Source organism: Thunnus thynnus, chromosome 9 (genome assembly GCF_963924715.1).
Source record: "Thunnus thynnus chromosome 9, fThuThy2.1, whole genome shotgun sequence".
Taxonomy (NCBI): Eukaryota; Metazoa; Chordata; class Actinopteri; order Scombriformes; family Scombridae; genus Thunnus; species Thunnus thynnus.
This window is the reverse complement of record NC_089525.1, coordinates 27084781-27103358: the sequence shown is the minus strand read 5'-3', so window position 1 is coordinate 27103358 and position 18578 is coordinate 27084781. Positions and strand designations below refer to the sequence as shown.

At 39.6% G+C, this 18578-nt stretch overlaps 1 protein-coding gene across 9 annotated transcripts in view; it reads right to left on the bottom strand.

Moving 5' to 3' along the window:
- rapgef2b (Rap guanine nucleotide exchange factor 2b) overlaps positions 1 to 18578 on the bottom strand; it is a 111541-nt gene that overhangs the window by 68626 nt on the left and 24337 nt on the right. For all 9 annotated transcript variants that reach the window (XM_067599905.1, XM_067599902.1, XM_067599903.1 and 6 more), the window contains exons 2-4: positions 15440 to 15510; positions 11959 to 12015; positions 2541 to 2624 (exon numbers count right to left, since the gene is read on the bottom strand). In XM_067599905.1, coding sequence (XP_067456006.1) covers positions 2541 to 2624; positions 11959 to 12015; positions 15440 to 15510 — 212 coding nt within the window. The remainder of the gene's footprint in view (positions 1 to 2540; positions 2625 to 11958; positions 12016 to 15439; positions 15511 to 18578) is intronic.

Genomic DNA, 18578 nt, shown 5'->3' with positions numbered 1-18578 from the left:
ACTTAGAATACATTGAGAAACAGTTTTGCTGCTCTCTTTTTTCATCCTCCGGTTAAACATTCAAGTGCTGAGTGAGTTTCATGACCCAGAACTCCTTGAAACCTTGAGTCATAATGTGTCACTTTGAATGTACCGTTTCAAAAAATGTCTTCTTGTCATTAAGGGAATTGGTTTTGCTTCATTGCCCGCAATTTTCTTTTTTTTTTTCTTTTCAAACAGTCAAAGCTCGCTGCGGTGAGTTGAATAATATGACGTAAAGCTGAACGATAAACCAGATTTATCCAAATTCGATTACGATTTTCAATAAATACGTTTTGTGACTGGACTGTGGTTAACCTGTCAATGATATTAAAAAGGGAAACTGCTGATTTTCAACCAGCATTGTATCATTACAATGTGAGTAGAAATGTTACAAAGTGCAAATTAATAATGTTTCATTTCCCTCCATGTCGCCATGTTACAAACTATGTTTCTGCATTTTCTGTAGTGGTGCCTTCAAGGACAGTAAAAAAAACCCAAAAAACTACCTAACATGTTATGCTAGCGATAGGGAAAAGCAGACACTAAAATATCATACAACTATATACTTTAAAACATCAGAATATTTGGATGGAAACTAGTTTCATGATACAAGGCCAAGTACTGTGCTGTTGAATCAGACACAACAGAGTCTGGCAGAGGAAGCGACGTTACAACTGCAGCCTGACACACAAACTCCAGCTGCTGAGTTTCTCCACCGATGTGATCCAGACTCGATGAGGAAAAACATTTTGTAAATGAAAATAAGCCTCAGTAAAGAAATATAATGCTCACTAACTTTGTCTCTGGTGCTCTGCTGGCTGTGAATCAGTAGAGTCAGTTTGATTGAACAGGACGCACGCAATGCATTCTGGTTGTTGTAGGATTCCCCCTTTAAGAGCGGCAAAAATAAATGCACATTTCTACTACAAAGCTTTTAAGAAACCCTCATATCCGCAGTGGTGAAATTTCCAAGAAACAAGACAGGCTTGTACTGTGTTGTTGACATCACACTAAAACTGAACTAATTATCAACCCTATAACCCACACAGAGGACCGGATCCCTCCCCAGGCTTCCTTTGCAACATATGCTTAGTAAACATTTTCAGAGCCCTCTCCTCCCCTGTGACTGCGGTCGGGCATTAACTTTAATCTGCCAATATCTGCAAATCCCCCTCCGGCATCCCACACATACTTTCACCTTGGCAAAACTGAAAAGGTTATATTTAAGAGGGAAGCAGGTTTTTTTTTTGGCACATTTCCGATAGTCTTGCGTGTTCTAAATGCCTCCCACGTTCGATGTGAATCTGGAGGATGACCGCTGTCGACCCGCTCTCGCACCGCTGGGGCGGTTCCGCTCCGCAGGCTAAAGCGGCGGCCCGGAGCTACGAGTGGCCGTAGGTATGTTACGCAAGCCTAATGGATGAAAAAGATCATTGTTTTCCGAGACGCCCACGGAGACGGTTCATGTAACAGATCCACTTGTGAAATCACAGCTTTTTAACATTTGGGTCTTGGCTTCAGAGGTGGTGATCGCTGCTGCTGTGAGCTGATGGCTGAGAGCTGGAGAGAGAGGAACATGAATCTTAAGAGCTCTGAAGCCGTCGTAGATAATTATTATCCATCACGGAGGAGGGACCTGATGACAAACTCCCTCTCTCTACCGCTCTCCGGTCTTCCAATACTCAAATATTTGTTTCTGGTGCGACCTGACTTATGAGAAAAGGGGACAGAATTATATTCATTTCATTAAAACATTATGTGTGTGTGCATTTCAGCGTCTCTCTTTTTTCGTTCTGGACTTTCCCTCCGGAAGGCACACGGAGCATTTATGTAATATAAATGATGTGAATGTTTTCTCTACAATTGCATGCTGATGTCATGTCTGGTGCCCTGCAATAAGCCACAGAAAGTGCGGTTCTTGTGGAGTTAGATCCGATTAAATACAGAACAGCACCCTTTTTTTTTTTAGCAGATAGAAGCGACTACAGTGTGTATGTGACATACCGGGGTATCAGGACTTTTTAGATTAGACTAGCGAGTGACACGAAGCAGCATTAGCTGCTGCGGTTCGCTGCTGAATATTTCATATGTGGACACATTGTCTAACGGTTTGGAACAATAGGATGCGTTTGTTGCTCCTCGGAAACAAGAGTTAGTTTGCAGCGACGGTTTCTTCAGTGATGGAGAACATCTATTTTTCTGATAGAGAAGTTGATTATCAGGTAAAAGCTTCTGAGAAATCAATCAATCAACAGTTTTGGTAAAAGGAATCACTAGTGTTAGTCTTCTGGATAAGACAAGGCTGAAAAGAGGAGAGAAATCAAACTTTTTTTTTTTTTTGAGAGATAGAATAAATCAAACTTGGCTCTCTCTCTCTCTTTTGCCAGTCCAGGATTAGCCTTTTATCTTCCTTTGTGACTGTTCTAAACAGGCTTTGAAGAGAGGACGCCGCTCGCATGTTAGTGCCAAGATCGAGCCTTCAAATGGCGCCCTGAATCAAAATGGCTGATGATCTTTACCTGCTTCTGGGCAGGAACATGGACTCCTTGATGAAGACGGAGCCAGATAACAGGATGTACCAGCAGCTTCCGATGTCATCAGGGCTGCAAGACAAAAAGAGAGAGAGACAATAGCCACAAATTAGCACCGAATACATGAATACATTCTGTTAGTAGATGACCAAAACAGAATTATCATAAATATTGAATTAAGTTAATGATAAGTTGATTTTTTAATGTCATATACTGTATGTTTGGCAATTTAAAGTGATGATATTTTTAATCAAACCTATAAAGAAATCTAGTACTTTTTACAGTAATAGGTTATTAAATGGTCAACTTATACTGTATAATGACATTCTGTAGATAGACAATGAACACCAGTCAGTAAAAAAGATGACAAAGTCCTTTCTTTTATGTTTACATATTTGCTTTGTCGTTTGTCTTATCTACATGGCGGCGCAATGTCGCTGCAATTTAACGCTTCAGCGATGTAAGACTGTTGTGCCAAATACAGATCGCCCGATTTTTTAAAAAAGAAACAAGAGAGGGAGACAACATGAGAGAGTGTTAGAGAGACAGAGACAGAGAGAGAGAGAGAACTATGAATGAACTGAGGAATCATTTCTCATCCACCCACACCCATGGCCCCGCTGCAACACACGGAGAAGGAAATTGGACATCACAGACGAAGTAAACTCAAACTGACCCCTGGATGATGCAGCTGGCTGGCACATTGTTACGACATGACTGGTAAACAAAAAATACACAACAAGTATACAAATCTACACACCAGCGCCGGACTTATGAGACACATTTTTTTTTGTAGATTTTAATTACAGAGGAGTTTTTTTCAGGTTTAAAGTATTACGTGGCGGCTCTAGTGAACCGCAGCCCTTATTAAGGGGACATCAAAGAGAATTTGTCTTTAGATAAACAACTTGCTAAGTACAGATTTCTATCCGTATTAATAAAGCACGCTAAAGGATAACAGATTTTGTTTCCTTGTTCATCTCACTCATCTCGGGGCTTTCACAGGGATTGCAAAGAGATAATCTCACAAGACCGAGGTACGCTGAATCTTCTAGGACCATTACATGCTGGATTATCAGAGAACCTACAGAGAATGTAAACAAATGCTACGGAGATGGATAAGAAAGTTAATGCGTGCTTTCATTTTATATACGAAAGCCCACAGGGCAAATATAACATATGCAGCCGCCGTGCAGGTCGGTTCAAATATCACGGAGAAGACTGCTGTTGCACCATCTTGGTTTGTTTACTGTTGAATCTAATTTTCACCTCTATTTTTTCGGGTGTATACGGCATAGGGTTGCTTGTGCTTCAAAGTTAGTTTTGCCGGAGCTGAAACAAGGCAGCGGTGTGTGTTTTTACTTTCAGTCGAGATCTATTGTGATTTTAAGAAATTCCTTGTTTGACAGCTCGAGATCAAAACACGTCACCTTCCAGCCCTCTGACAGTAAAGAGGAAGCAGAAACCTTACAAGGAAGTATTCTCATGACACGTAACGCTGATACCATCTTTCTCCAGTGCTGGGAATCTGACAGGAAGTTTTGGTAATGGTGCACGAAAATAGGCATGTCAGCAATAGTGGTGTAAGGGTGCACAAAATTCACGGTTCTGGTGTATCTCAGTTTTGGGGTCATGGTTCACGGTACAGGAGGGGGAAAAAAAGAAAGGTAGAAAATAACATTTTGGGCCTTTATTTTGAAAAATGTATATATCCAACAATGGCTCATTTGCCAAAATAATAATGTTGCACTTGGTCAGTGTCAGGGGTCTCTCATTTGTCATTCTGACGGCAGTTACACTACAGGGTAACCAGGGTAACCAGGGTAACCAGGGTAACCAGGCTACATTGGCTAAGCCGGCTAGCTATACATTCATCCTACAGCTAAGTGGAGCACTGCCAAAACGTTCCGGGTGGGAATTATTGTTCCGCATGTCAGTAAGTGGATTATTAAACTATTTTGGCAGTAATCGTTTGGGTCAGGGAGGGTATTCTTTATATGACCGGATGCACCGAACCATAACATCCTTATCGTGATGGTTCGTTCGGGACAAATACCGAATACCCATACCGTTTAATGCTGCTTTTACTAAAGCTGCATTATGACTGGAAATTTACTGAAATAATCATATTTTTCTAGATATTGCTATTTTCTTTCTTAAATCGGTGCCTTTAATTCTCATTCAAGTAAACATTAAACACAACAGACACATTTCTTTCACACTAAAATTGTGAAATAGAACTGTGCCTCCCAAATCAAGGAGGCTTTACTTATTTCATGTCTTACGAAAGCTTTTAAAAGGACATTACTCCTTAAAACAGTGGGGGAAGAGTCATGATATCACTTCTGAAACAATTGTGACATTTACTTGATTATTATCAGCCTGCATCAGTACAGCTTCTGCAGTTAGGCTTCACCTAAAGGTGCAAAACCTATAATTAACTTGATACATCTTAAGGGGCTTCTCCTGATATAATACATTTCTACAGATAATGCACATCAGCCAAATTGGAAATTCAAACGGATGTTTCTTCGTGTGAAGCCTCTAATTGTCTGTTTACCAGTCGGTGCCTTGAAACGCCACCTCATCACGGTAAACGAACGTCTACTCATCAAGCTGAACGCATCTCTTGTACTTAAAAGGTGCTCTGGTGTTAATAAGGCAGCAGTTTGTGTGATTATCGCTGAGCAGTTCACCTGGTCTGAGTGAGAGTTTTTAATTGAACTAAAGGGAAAAGAAAAAAAAAAAAAATCAATGGCCAGTCAGACACGAGCGAGGTGGGACTGGTTTTTGCTTACGGAAAGGTAAAGGACGGATGCATTTTATACACCCGCCCCCACACACACATATATATTCACACCCAGCATCACTGTGCTGACTGAGGTTTTTTTTTTTTTTTTTTAAATCACTGAGAACAAAGTCTCGCCCCACCTTCCTCCTCCTCTCCACTCTTTCCTTGCAGAACTAATGAGGCTGTAGACAGCACACCCTACTGACACAGGGCAAAATCTCCCTCGCTGCCATCCATTCTCTCTCTTTTTTTTTTTCTGTTCCCTCTACTGATCTCCATCCCGGCTCCCTCCAGACTCGTTCCGTCCTTTTATGGTTCTTCCACGCATTCGAGACGACACAAATGAAACGCTCAATTATTAATTGCTGGCACAGAGATGTACCGAGCGAAGGGAGCACCTCGCATGGCAGAGAAAGGAGGAGGAGGAGGAGGAAGAAAAGACACCAAAAAAGTAGGAGATAGGAGACTCTTATGTGCCACGACAGCTTGACTGAACTGGGTCATGCGTACTGGAAGCAATTGTCAAATACTAAACATCACCCAGCCCCCCCCGCCACGGGAAGCCTTTAGCAGTGGGGAATCGGGCTATAGGAGTGCCATGGTGGCGGTGGAGGGGGATGCAGGGGCGAGGGAAGGGTGATTATATGATTATTATTTGTATTATAGAAGGTTTGACGCTTATGAAATGAAGAATTTCATTCAAGAGTGAAATGTCACCTTTTGAAATGATGAAACTGAGGAAAAAATGATAAGGTAGGCTAATAAACATGATTCTGAACTGATGACAATGACCCGTCACATCTGTTTGGGATCACAGTCATAAAACATGAATTTTAGGGCTGCAACTAATTATTGTTGTCATTATCGATTAATCAATTAATCATTCGGTCTACAAAAATCGTCCGTCATAATATCCTACGTCTTTTTTTTTATTTAACTAACAGTACAAAACCCAAGTATATTCAGTTTATGACAATATAAGACCAAGGAAAACAGCAAATTCTCACATTTGAGAACGTGGAACCATCCAATTTTTGCTTGAATAATTACTTAAACGATGATTCAATTATCAGAGTAGCTGCTGGTTAATTTTCTTTCAATTGGGAAATTAATGAATCATTGCAGCTCCAATAGATAGATACCCCTCCCAAATCCCAAATAAGTCTTTTTATTTATCTCTAGTTTTATAACATTTTTGTCCATTTACAAGCAGTTTGTGGTCTAACTGACGCCCAAGTAAAGACAACATCTTTGTCTGTGAATTAATTTGGCAAACAAAGTATTTATATATTTGTTTAATGCAATATAACCAATAAAACACAACATATTACACCTTATTTAGTGTAAAAACAATGATTTATGGTCATTTGTGTATTTTGTCACCTTCATCAAATGTGAAAGCTCAAGTTGTGCCAATGGTACCACTTGGATACGTTTTTAGATATTGGCTTTTAATGAGGCCAAAAGAAAAGAAAAAAATAGAGGCTATATCTGAAGGGAAAATGGTTGATTTTTTAGGTTATTATATTTATTTGTATGTATGTATGAGAACAGGGTCTGTGGGTCCCCGAACAATCAGGAAGTAGACCCAATATCAACAAAGCACAAGGGTTAAAATGGTTCAGTTTGGACACAGGATGGTGAGATGTCAGGAGTTTTAAAACATGTCAGGAGTTTGTTATAAACACAAGAGCCACATCTACGTACGATATGAACAAGGAGCTAAAAATATGACGATTTTAAGTTGTTATTGTTATGATGCTTTCGCCATGAAACTCTCAAGAGCCTCTAAATGCCACAATGGTGCGGTGACATTGTGAAACTGAGCATTCGTACCACAATTGCCCAACAAACAAAAACTTAAAATAGCTAAGGAGAAGCGATGGGAGACAATTATGGGTTTAATGTTTAATGTTCGGGAATTGTGAAGAATAAGATTAAATATTTCTCACCGGCAGATTGGGGATTTTGAACAGCAAAAGAAAAAAAATGTTTGGGAAGCTGTTTTCACATACACTAGAGATACTTGTGAAATGACTAGTATCTCCATGTCAGTGCTGTACATACTGTATTTACTAGAATGTATAATTATAGATGCTAACTGGTGGGATGTGATGGGTTTTTCAGTTCCATCTTCCACTGAGTTTCCTCGTCTACCCTGCTGTGATATTGTCTTGAGCTTCACAGCATCACGGGGAACAGGAGAGCTGGCAGAGGGGGACGAATTTCCGACAGCTGCACCGGGGGGTGTTGCTCCCCCTGAACCTCAGCCAGGGGTTAAAATATCGCAGTGAGCAAACTGCTCTTCTTAAGTATTGTTATGTTGTATTAATACCTTACTAATGCTATTTTATTTATATTTAATGTTCTGTTTATCTCTCCTGGCAACGGCTCGGTAGACCAGTTTTGGTGAACTCTGGTTCAAATATGGATATCAGCTGTTTGACACTGACCGATGCAGTCCACTGCCAAGAGACGAATCCTCCTTCCTCTTTTTAATTATTTTCTATCAACACGTATAGCTCTCTGACTGTGACGGTGAAATGGGATTTCAGCATGAAGGTCACGCCGGGTGGCAAAAAAAAATCAGCCGTGTATAGAATTAAAATGTGAGTTATCGTGACAAGAAAGCTACCGATAAATAAACAGAGGAAAGGGCAACTGTCTTCACCTTCAGTTGTTTCCATGATACGAGATAATGAGTAGACTGAATATTATATCGTGTATCGTGTTCCAGCTCCTAAAATATGAAGATTTACTGTTTTTCCTCTGTTTTATATCATTGTAAATTTATTGTAGACAAAACTAACGATCGATTGGTTGAGAAAATAATCAGGAGATTAATCAATAATGAAAATAACTGTTGCAGCTTTTGGCATTTCTGTTTAAATAATGACTTAAATGATTCATCAAAATGGTTACAGATTTAATGTTTAGAGCAACACCCATGGTTTATCAAAGTCTACACGACAAATTAGACTCCCAAACAAACTAATTGTATAACTGCATAAGCATTTGGACCACACAAACCAGTGAAGGTCAAAGGTCAAGGGTTGCATTGAAAGAGCTGACATGGAGGAGGTTACCAGAAGATACTAACCCTCTTCACCAGCCGCTGTAAAATGTGCCAGGTCAGCCTCCATCTCAGAAGGGCTTTAGCACTATAATCTCTGGATGGTAAATCCTGAGAGGTTCAAGCTTTTTTTTTTTTTGCAGTATGGGGATGTTTTCATGAGATACTGTGTGTGACTGTGCATGTGTATGCATGCATGTAGCGTTAGCACTCTGGCAATCTATGCAGAGCCCCAGGCAGGAAAAACGAGTACTTTTACAAACTATTACCCTTATCGTGCTATCATCACTCCAGAACCGCCAACCGCCGTGGATACTGATAGCAGCGAGATTGTGGGTGAACGGGTCATTAACGAGGTCATTAGTTGGAATCTAGGAGTGTTTTTATTCAACAGGGGTGTTTGTATAAAAAAGGAAAAAGAAAAAAAAATGCTGTCTGTGAGTCCATTTGGTTCCATGTAAAGTGTTTCTCTGGATGAGGAGGGAATGCCAATAAGAAAGATGGCTGCCAGACAAATTGGAATTTGGTTCCAATTTATATGAAGCAAGGGCAGTTATCTCTACAGCTATGCAAAACATTGATACATCAATGTCTTAACATCATTTTCAACATCATCTGTGATTTGTTTTTTTTCATAAAAAACCAAATATGCATCAAATGTTTGTCAAATGTGCTGCTTTACATGATTTTTTTTAATCTTATTTGAGTGTAAAGCTCAATACAATGAACAGTTAATCATTGTATTCAAGTGTTCCCTAACGTGATCCCCACACTATTTTGTTATAAAACTGATATCAAGGTATTTGTTTTAAAATAATCACAGTAATTGAGTTTGTTAATATCACTCAGTGTTAATTATCATCTGGTTTTTCAAATGAATTTCCATGTGCTGTATCACAATATCACCCTTGTAATACTGTAGTGACATAAAGTAAAAGAAATTCTTATCCATATTTCCCATCCATCATTGGATAAAGTGGATAAAGAGAGTCCCACAATTCAAAGTTTGGTCAAATGTAAATGTCATTTCAATTTAAAACATAAAGTTAATGTTTGTAAATGTTTTTTTTTTAATGATTGTTGATGCAAAATGACATCTCTGGAAAGAAGCACTTACTTCTTGGTTTCAAGGGACTCAAACCAGAAAAATGACATTTAACACTGATGCATCGACATATTAGCTCACTATAAATATCTTTGATTTTGCGGTGGCATGTTCCTTTAAGGAAATGTACTATTTTTACATCACAGCTGTCTGAGCTACATCTCAATGTATAAGCCATACAATTTTTTTTACAACTTAATAGAGATACTATCTCAATTAAATTCGCCAATTGACTTTTAGAGCCCTCATTTCCCAGCAGATTATTGCTTTGTTATAAACAGACGAAGACATGAAGACGGGCTGTTGAGAGCGTGTGTTTTCAGAGGAGAAGGCTGATTAACATCCTGCGGAGGAACAAACTCGATCGGATCTGCTGCTGTTTAACATCCAGCTCTTATCAGGGAGAGCCGTGGCCACATTTTACGAGTTCACACATGAATTCAACATGTACACAATTACATGCAAACAAGCAGCTGCATAAAAAGACACAACTAGGAACTATGACGAGAATGTACACACAAATGCTAATTAAATGAAGCAATAAACCAAAGAGAAAATAACCTGCTGTGTTTCGGTGCTTTAGCCCAGACGTAAACTAAGCAAAAGTACAGACAGTTTCTCTCTTTGACTGTGTCCAAACTCAGCCAGCTAAATCTGAAAATACCGTTTACATGTGAAAATGACATGCTAGCACTTTCAGGTCATTTTCAGAAATAAATAAAATCTGTTGTTTTTTTTCTTTTTCCTTGAAGTTGGTGAACTAAAAAAAAAAACTGTGTATCACAGGGAACATCTAAGAACTAAGAGATACACAGTCTGGTTTTTTCTGCTGAGGTTCAGCTAGTTAAACCTCTGCTCTGTTTCTTGTCTTTCTGTTTCTTTTTTTTTTTTTTCTGTTGACAGCTGAAGGAGCAGAAAATAGAGATTTGATCCCGACTTATAAATACTACCTGTTAACCAGGCCAACAGTTTTTTTTTCCTGTGCTGCTGCGAGGAGATGACGATCGACTCGACTTTTTATGGTCACAAAGTTGTGGGACAAAATTAACACAAATACACGCTAATGGTAACAGCTGTGTTGTGTGATCAGCTATATTGACATTAGAGATGAGTAATTATAGAACGGGACTGAGGTGAGAGGAAGTGTTCTTTACGTTACTGCTTACGGTATCAGAGCGGGCTTACACTGACTTACCCGTCCAGACTAAAGCCAAAGATTTAGATTTCATTTTTTTTTTTTTTAAACAAGCTCTGTAGAAAATGCGAGCTCAGTGTAGACGGAGAGAATTTGCATTTTCAGATTTAGCCAGCTTAGCGTGGATGTACTTTTCGCATATTAGTATGGATCTGCATAGTCTACATTTTTGACTGGAATATCCAGGAATAACAATACTACTAAACTTGCAAAGCAGGCTAGGACGTGTGTGTGTGTGTGTGTGTGTGTGTGTGTGTGTGTTGTGACTGGTGTGGTGGACCTCAGGGAATCTTGCTGAAACTGGAGTCTATTATTCGACCACCGCTTAATCTGCATTCCTATTGTTTAATCAGCTCCCACACCGCCAAGTGGGCTTCTAATGAGGTGTTGACTCTTTCCCATCATCCCCCACCACACTCACACATGCATACATATACACACATATACACACACACACACACACACACACACACACACACACACACACAGGATCAAGAGGCAAAGAAGGGACAACACACACTCTCTAGCCCCTCGAGATGCTGATAGAGTTAATTAACTGTCTTAATTCTCACTATGGGTGTTGGGAAGACGCTAACGTGTGACAGCAGTCGAACGTTGTGTGCGCTCACTGTTTACTGAAGTTGCGGCAGCCTTTCAAAATGAGTCCAGAAGACACTGAGAAGCTGTCAATACACATTTCAAACCATTACTAACACTCTACAGCACCTACCTGAGAGGAGCGTTGCCGCTAGCTACAAGCTAGCTTTCTCCCCGTTGAAGGAAATGCTTTTAGAAGCTGTCGTTGCTAGTTTTCCTTTGTCGATTCAACACACAGTGACTTATTTATTAAATCAAGCTGAAATTAGACTGGAAATCCCTTCTATCCCATGTTTTAAAGTGGTTTGTTGTGGCATTGAAACACACACACACACACTTTCATAAAGGCATGGTCTTACTGCATCGGTGCTTTATGGACATTTGTTTTCATTTAAGTCACCCGGGTCGCTCCGCCGTGTACACCCGGTACGCTCCGGCTCATCGATAACTCTGAGTTACAGCCGGGCCCGAAATGTGTTTCTGAGCACTTAGAAATGAAATATTGTTACATTGGCTGCCGTTTTTTTTGTTTTTTATGTGCTTATACACTAGTAGAGATGCGTGTATTTGTCCAAATACCATCAATATCTATTCACAACACACTGGCATCCACCCTAAAAGAGTTCCAGACAGAGTGGTACTTACTAGTATAGCACTTCGTTGGCCTCGTGTCTCTCATAACGCACCGTCTCACACATTATCCTGCAGGGACAGAGAGGAGAGGGAAGGGAAAAGAGCCAGTCAGACAATAAAAAGGATGAAATAATACATTTATTTCAATAGAAGACTTGTAAATAATATTACAAAACAGACAAAAATTAATGGACTGAGCTTTTATAGGGGCATTACTTAAAATGCAGAATCCAGTAAATGCCGTATTTTATTGTCTGGCACAGTTAGATACCATCAATCTGTGATCCCAGGACTTTATTTTCAGATGAAATATATTGTCATTTACTCTGTTGGTTCCTGCATTGCTCAGAATTACCTTCAGCTGCTATCAGCGACAGATACTTGTAGCTGATAATTTATATGATTTAGGATTTAGTGGCAGATTACAACCAACTGAATATCCCTCACCCCTCCCCTTCCAGGCGTGTAGGAGAACCTACGGTGGCCGCGAAACTCAAGAAAAACAGGAAAGGCCCTCTCTAGAGCCAGTGTTTGGCCCTAGACTGTAGAAACATGGTGGTGAAACATGGCGGGCTCCTCGGAACAGGACCCGCTCCCTACGTAGATATGAAGCGCTCATTCTAAGGTCATGAAAACACGGAATGCAACTTCTACAAATAAAAACCTTACAGTCGAATGATCAGATGTGATTGAAAAGCTCTGAAAATCTTGTTTTTGCTGACCTCCAGGGGTATAACTTCTTACCTTAATGCAGTAGGCTAATGTGCAGGTGCAGGTGTACACTAGGACACCGTGACATCACTATCGGGCGTGGTCACAGGCGCAACAGAGCATACTTCAGACCACATCCAACCACAAAGGCTTGAAATTTTCAACCAGAGAGGGCAGTATTCAGCTTATTAGTGTAATATAGCTACATTAAACCTAGTGCAACACTCTCATAGCTACTGAGCACAATCCAAGTCTTGTATATGTGGTCAATGATGGTTTAATGCTTAGTCTAAGGGCAGTAAAACAGCAAAACAGCATGTGCCTTTGCCCCAAAAAACAAGTGTCAAGTAAATTAGGTATTAATTATTCTCTCTCTTCCTATATTAGGCATAGATTGGTGTTATACTCCCGTTGCGTCCATGAAGGAGCCAGAGTGAACTTCAACTTGATTTGTTTTCATGTGATTAATTCCAAACTACTGCCATTATTCAACCAATTTAACACAACATTTGGCATAACATAATTTCTTAGATTGTTTTGTATTCAGTCGTTTCATAAGGGTCATGTGTTTCCAATCAAAGGCCCTTTTTCCCCTCATATATGTGTAAAAAAAAAACACTCGTGTACATCAGGCTTTCCCATGACGCCTCTAGAGAAGACAAGTGCGCTTCACCATACAGACAGGCAACTATAGTAAACAGTAGCTAATCAAAACACAAAAGGCTTCAAAAATAGCTGGGGGCGGCTGTCGTGTTGTAGCCCCCCCCCCCCCCCCGTTACACAAGCACTGAAAAACAATCCCGGCTCTAAAAAACAAGTCGCTGTGAAAATGAACCGCAGAAGAAAAACAACACATTCCTCCCAGATGAAAAAAAAAAAAAAGAACTATAACATAATCCCATAGTTAGTGGGATGTCTGGCTGGCTTTTTTTTTTTTTTTAAAGTTAGGGAAACCAAAGTTGGCTGGATGGTGGTAGGTTGGACTCTGGGACCATGGGGACATTCCTCAGCATCCAAACAGAGGGGAGGGAGAGAGAGAGAGAGAGAGAGAGGTTACTGTGGGGTGGGAGGCCTCCGAGGGGTCACACAGTGGAATGTTCCAGCTCGCGGGTCATGTACTGCTACATTGTTCCCTCGCCAGTATAATCCACATGTATGCACACAAGGCATGCTGGGAACGGACTTCTGACATGCACTGTTTGGAGAGTCTATGGCAGACAGAAGGATGGGCAGGGGCTAATGCGGTGACAGGAAGTGCAAAAGGCAAAGTTATGGGATGAACTAAGTGTTCGCATCAGTTTAGGTTAGGACATTAGGTCGAGTTTGAAGATTGTTATGTAATAATGCACTTGCCTTTTCTGCCTGAATCATGAAAGTTTGCTTCGACGGAGAGAAATGTCTCTTTTTATTGTCTGTAATTAGATATGGACTCTGATTCCAACAGAAAGAGACAAAATGCCAGAGCGGAAATTATACCGGTAATGATTATTGTCATTATCAGTTGGTTAAGTCTATAAAATGTCTGATAATAAAAAAAAACTAGCAATCACAATCTCCAGAAGCACAAAGTGGCATCTTCAAACTTCTTGTTTTGCAGTACCAGCTTAATATTAATTGTACAATCATTGTAAAATCATAGAAAACTAAGAATCCAGCAAATAATCACATTTGAGGAGCTTCTGGGAAATTTTTGCTTTAAAAAAATTACTTGATCAATCCAGTATCAAAATTGCTGTTGATTCATTTTTTCGATCAGTAAATCTTTTCAGTTGTAGCTGAACTAAAACAAATTGCTAGACTATAATATTCAAGCGCTAATTCTGCGAAAACTTAGACTCAATATAGTCAAGTCTTTGACTATAGAGATCAGCTGTGTCTGTAAACAACACTATATGGGGTTTAATGTGTCACTATATGGTTTCTGGGTATTGAAGTTCAAACTGTTTTGCACTGTTTTCCATAAACTTGCCACAGTAGCTGATTTATTTTCACTATACGAGTCTCAAAATATTCATTATCAGATTGTCAGTTTGGGAAAGTTGCAGCTCTCTGAAAGATCTGACATCTTTTTTACTGAGGCTCTTGGTCTGAAAGTAGCTTATAGGCTACATGTAGTTCCCTGAACAGTAGAGCTCTCTGAAAACTCTTTACAAAAATTAAAACTACTTTGTCAAAGTTAATCCATCAAATACAACTGAAACCTGCTTTCAGCAGTCAGAAAAATGTGAGTTCAGATTGTGACTCAGATATCAGATATAGTTAAACACTTAAAGCCAAAATCTTGTTTCAGAGGTTTAAAGTTGTTGACATCTAATATCAGGTTAATGTGTACACACCAACAAGAACCAACAGATCGTATCACTTTCTTATCTAGAACAGTGATACGTTTTACACTAATCTATAACTTTAATATTTATTCTGCTGTGTGTTGTGTCTACATAACAACCCGATCAAGAAAATGTACTTTTTTAAGTGCCAGTCACATTCAGAGATGGATTTCTGTCACTCTCAGCAGCCAGATTTGCTTTTTAGAGAGTAAAATAATTCCAGCCAACGAGTAGTTGGAGGGCAGAGCGACTGCATGATTAGAAAGCCAGACGACGTTCACCAGCATCTGGCTGGCGGCTCGGTGTTAATTTTCCACCCCTGACTAAAACTGTTATGGAGCAGACGCTGAGGAGTTGTCACAGTGTTTAAATTTGCATTTGAAATTCATGTGATTGGAATATCAAGCTCTAAGTTATGTTAATTAAGTAGCAGGAATGTGAGGAGAGACACTCACCTCAGCTGGTGCTCTCGTAGGTTGGACAAGGCCTCCATGCCGTGGAGGTAAGAGTAGACGATCTCCAGGTCCTGAGGAAGAAGAGGAAAGCTGTTGTCAGACACGGGACCTTTTTGTTTCAAAGTAACATTGAAATGAATGTATGTCATTATGATGTAATGGTAGAAAACTGTTATCAATCCTCAACAGGGCTACAACTAAGAATGAACTCATTTTCTATCATTCCCTTGGATTTTTTTTTTATTATTTCATCTCTATAATATCTGATAATAGTGAAAAATGTTCCCAGAGCTCAACATGATGTCTTTAGAGAATTTATTTGGTCTGACCACCAGTCCAAAAACCAAAAATATTCAATTTGAAATGACAAAAGCAGCAAATGCTCTCATTTGAACAGCTGAAACCTGTGAACATTTGGTGTTTTTCCTTAATAAATGATCATCAGAGTCGTTGAATAGCTTTCAGTCAATCAATTTATCACTTCAACAGCCGACTGTGTCCACGAGAAGCATCAACAAAAGCACATTCAATCATTATGTATTCGCACCGACGCTCGCAATACTGATCTTTCATTCTGCGGCGGACAAACCGACTACTCATATAACAAAAAAAAAACATTTTACAAGGACAGTGACACTGATTTGTGCGACTGAGCATTGGAATAGAAAGCAATAAAGCACCTCGCGGAGAAAAAAAAATAAAATAAAGCAACTACACTGCACAACTATAAACTCCCCATTCAATTACTTCATCAAGTGACCCAGTGAGCGACTCTCGGATTGTTTGGCGTGAATCCAAGTCAGAGGTGAAACAAAGTGGCCCTCTCTGAGCACTGGCAGCCGACACAGCTACTCCACTGTCTATCGGTACACACTGGGGCACTGAATGTGTGTTTGTGTGTGTGTGGGGTGCAGTGCCGGTCGCAGCTACTGGGATGTCTTTGTCGGCGGCGACTGGAGGTAGATGTGGCGACAGCGTAGCGGACGGACAACAGAGACTCTGTGTTCGGACCCCCACCAGACACACGAACGCGGACGTGAAACCTCACAGAATGGCCACCCTGTTCTCGGGTTATGTTTCTGACTTGCAGTAATCATAAGCTTATTGAAAATTTTTATGAAATTTTGACCACAAAAGCTAAATAACACTTTGTGCTGATTTGGCATCCTTCTGAGCGTCTGTCTCAGAAGAAGAGGAGAGAGAGAGCCAGAATCTCTCCGGTGTTGAAAGCCTGTCTATGATTAGTTCAAGCTGATTTGAGAAATCATCCATAAAAATAACACAAGTATATCACGAGAAAATTGATTTTTTTTTTTTTTTTTTTAATGTTGTGCAAAAACAAACACAACTTATTTCTGATGTGATTTCAAATGTATGCATGTTTCCAATAAAAGACCTAAAGCCGGGGGCCAGTCAGAGTCCAAGTCTGACAAAAGTGATTATTATTAGTAGTTTTTTTTTTTTATGCAAATCAAACCTTACAAAAAGGATGAAACACAGCTGCACATGGGCCCTGGATTAACAAAATAAAGAACATTCTAACAACCAGCCAGAAAATTAGAGAACCACAATGAAAACATGCCCAGCCTAAGGTTCAACTCGGATGTTCCTAATACAATCAACAAAGTGAAAAAGTAGCATACTGAATATTTAGAGAACGTGTAGTAAAGTCTGTACTCTTTACATATATGAATAAATAAACATGTAATACATAGATATATATACACAGATATTACTACAGACTATGATTTTATATCAAAATTGTCTTATAAAACTAGACGACTGGGTGTTGGTCTCTTAAAACTCTTAAAGCTTTTTTTTTTCTTCCTCCGTTCGGCCATTTGGCCTTGATGAAGTGGACACAGAAAGGAGACTCATATTGTCCTGAGGGTTGCCAGGCCCTGTTACATCACACAATGATATCCTCACTAACCAGATCCTTATGTTCAAAGTGTCTGAGGTCAGTGAAACGCTGTGATGGAGAGCAGAGGCGATGTTCAGACGTCTCCTGACACCTACAGGCGGGACTGAGGAACTACAGCCTTCATTGACTTTTTGTACTTTTAGGGCACAGATGCACAATGACAACAGATGTGTTTTTTGCTCAACTGCAAATGAAAAATGAAAAATGTACTCTTCATTTTATGCAGGATAGAAAATTCAAATGTGTGGTCAGTGCACTATTATTTGAATATAAAGGTGGGGATTCAGATTTAAAGATAGTATGGTATGAATAGTGTAAGTGCAGTGTACAAAACTTACAGCAGAAGTGTTTTCATCTAGTTTAGAGGTCCACTTCATTTACAAATCTTTCTAGGTGCCAACTTTTACATAACAGTGACATAAGTTCTTCCCATTTTAGTATTTTAATTAATACAATTCTCAGTGCTAAATTTGAACACTAAATGCTTTCAAACCCACTGATGGTTTTCATTAATCTCAGTGAAAGACCTCAATTCTACTGCTGCATTTTTAACTGAAATGTGATTCTTGTGAGTAGGAGATATTATATGTTTACATTTATGAGAAAAGACAATCTATGGTTGGTCCAAAGGTCCTCTATCTGGACCTTTGTTGCATGTTATCCCTGTCTTTCTTCACATGTTTCCTATCATCCACTTCTGTGCTCTGCAATACAGGAAAAAAGAAAAAAAAACACATTTTTAAAAGAACCTCAAGTTTTCATCTAAAATCTCATAAATCATAGATTTGATTTGGGATTTGTGCAGAGAATAAAAACAAAGGGCCAGAATAGGAGGAGTGTCATTAAAAGCAGCGTTCACTGACCTACAACACGCAGGTCACTTGAGATTTTGTTGACTGTGGAAAGAAATGAACTTCTGTAACATCTAGTATCCAATAAATCCAGACAAACAAGGCACCACTAGGTGGCAGTCTTGCAGGTTTCTTTTTTTTTTTTTCTCCCATTCCACAGTGACATCACAGTGAATAAAACAGCGCCACTCAAACGCAGCCTCACAGGGAGAAATATGCAAAACCATCAATTGTGGCTTCAGTCTCAAATATTTCAGATTGACTGTATGGAAAGAATGTAAAGGACACCATCTTTTCCACTCCCTAGGCCCTACATTTTCCGGTCTGATTTTCTTTCTTTTTCTCTTTCTGGTCTCCTTTTAGA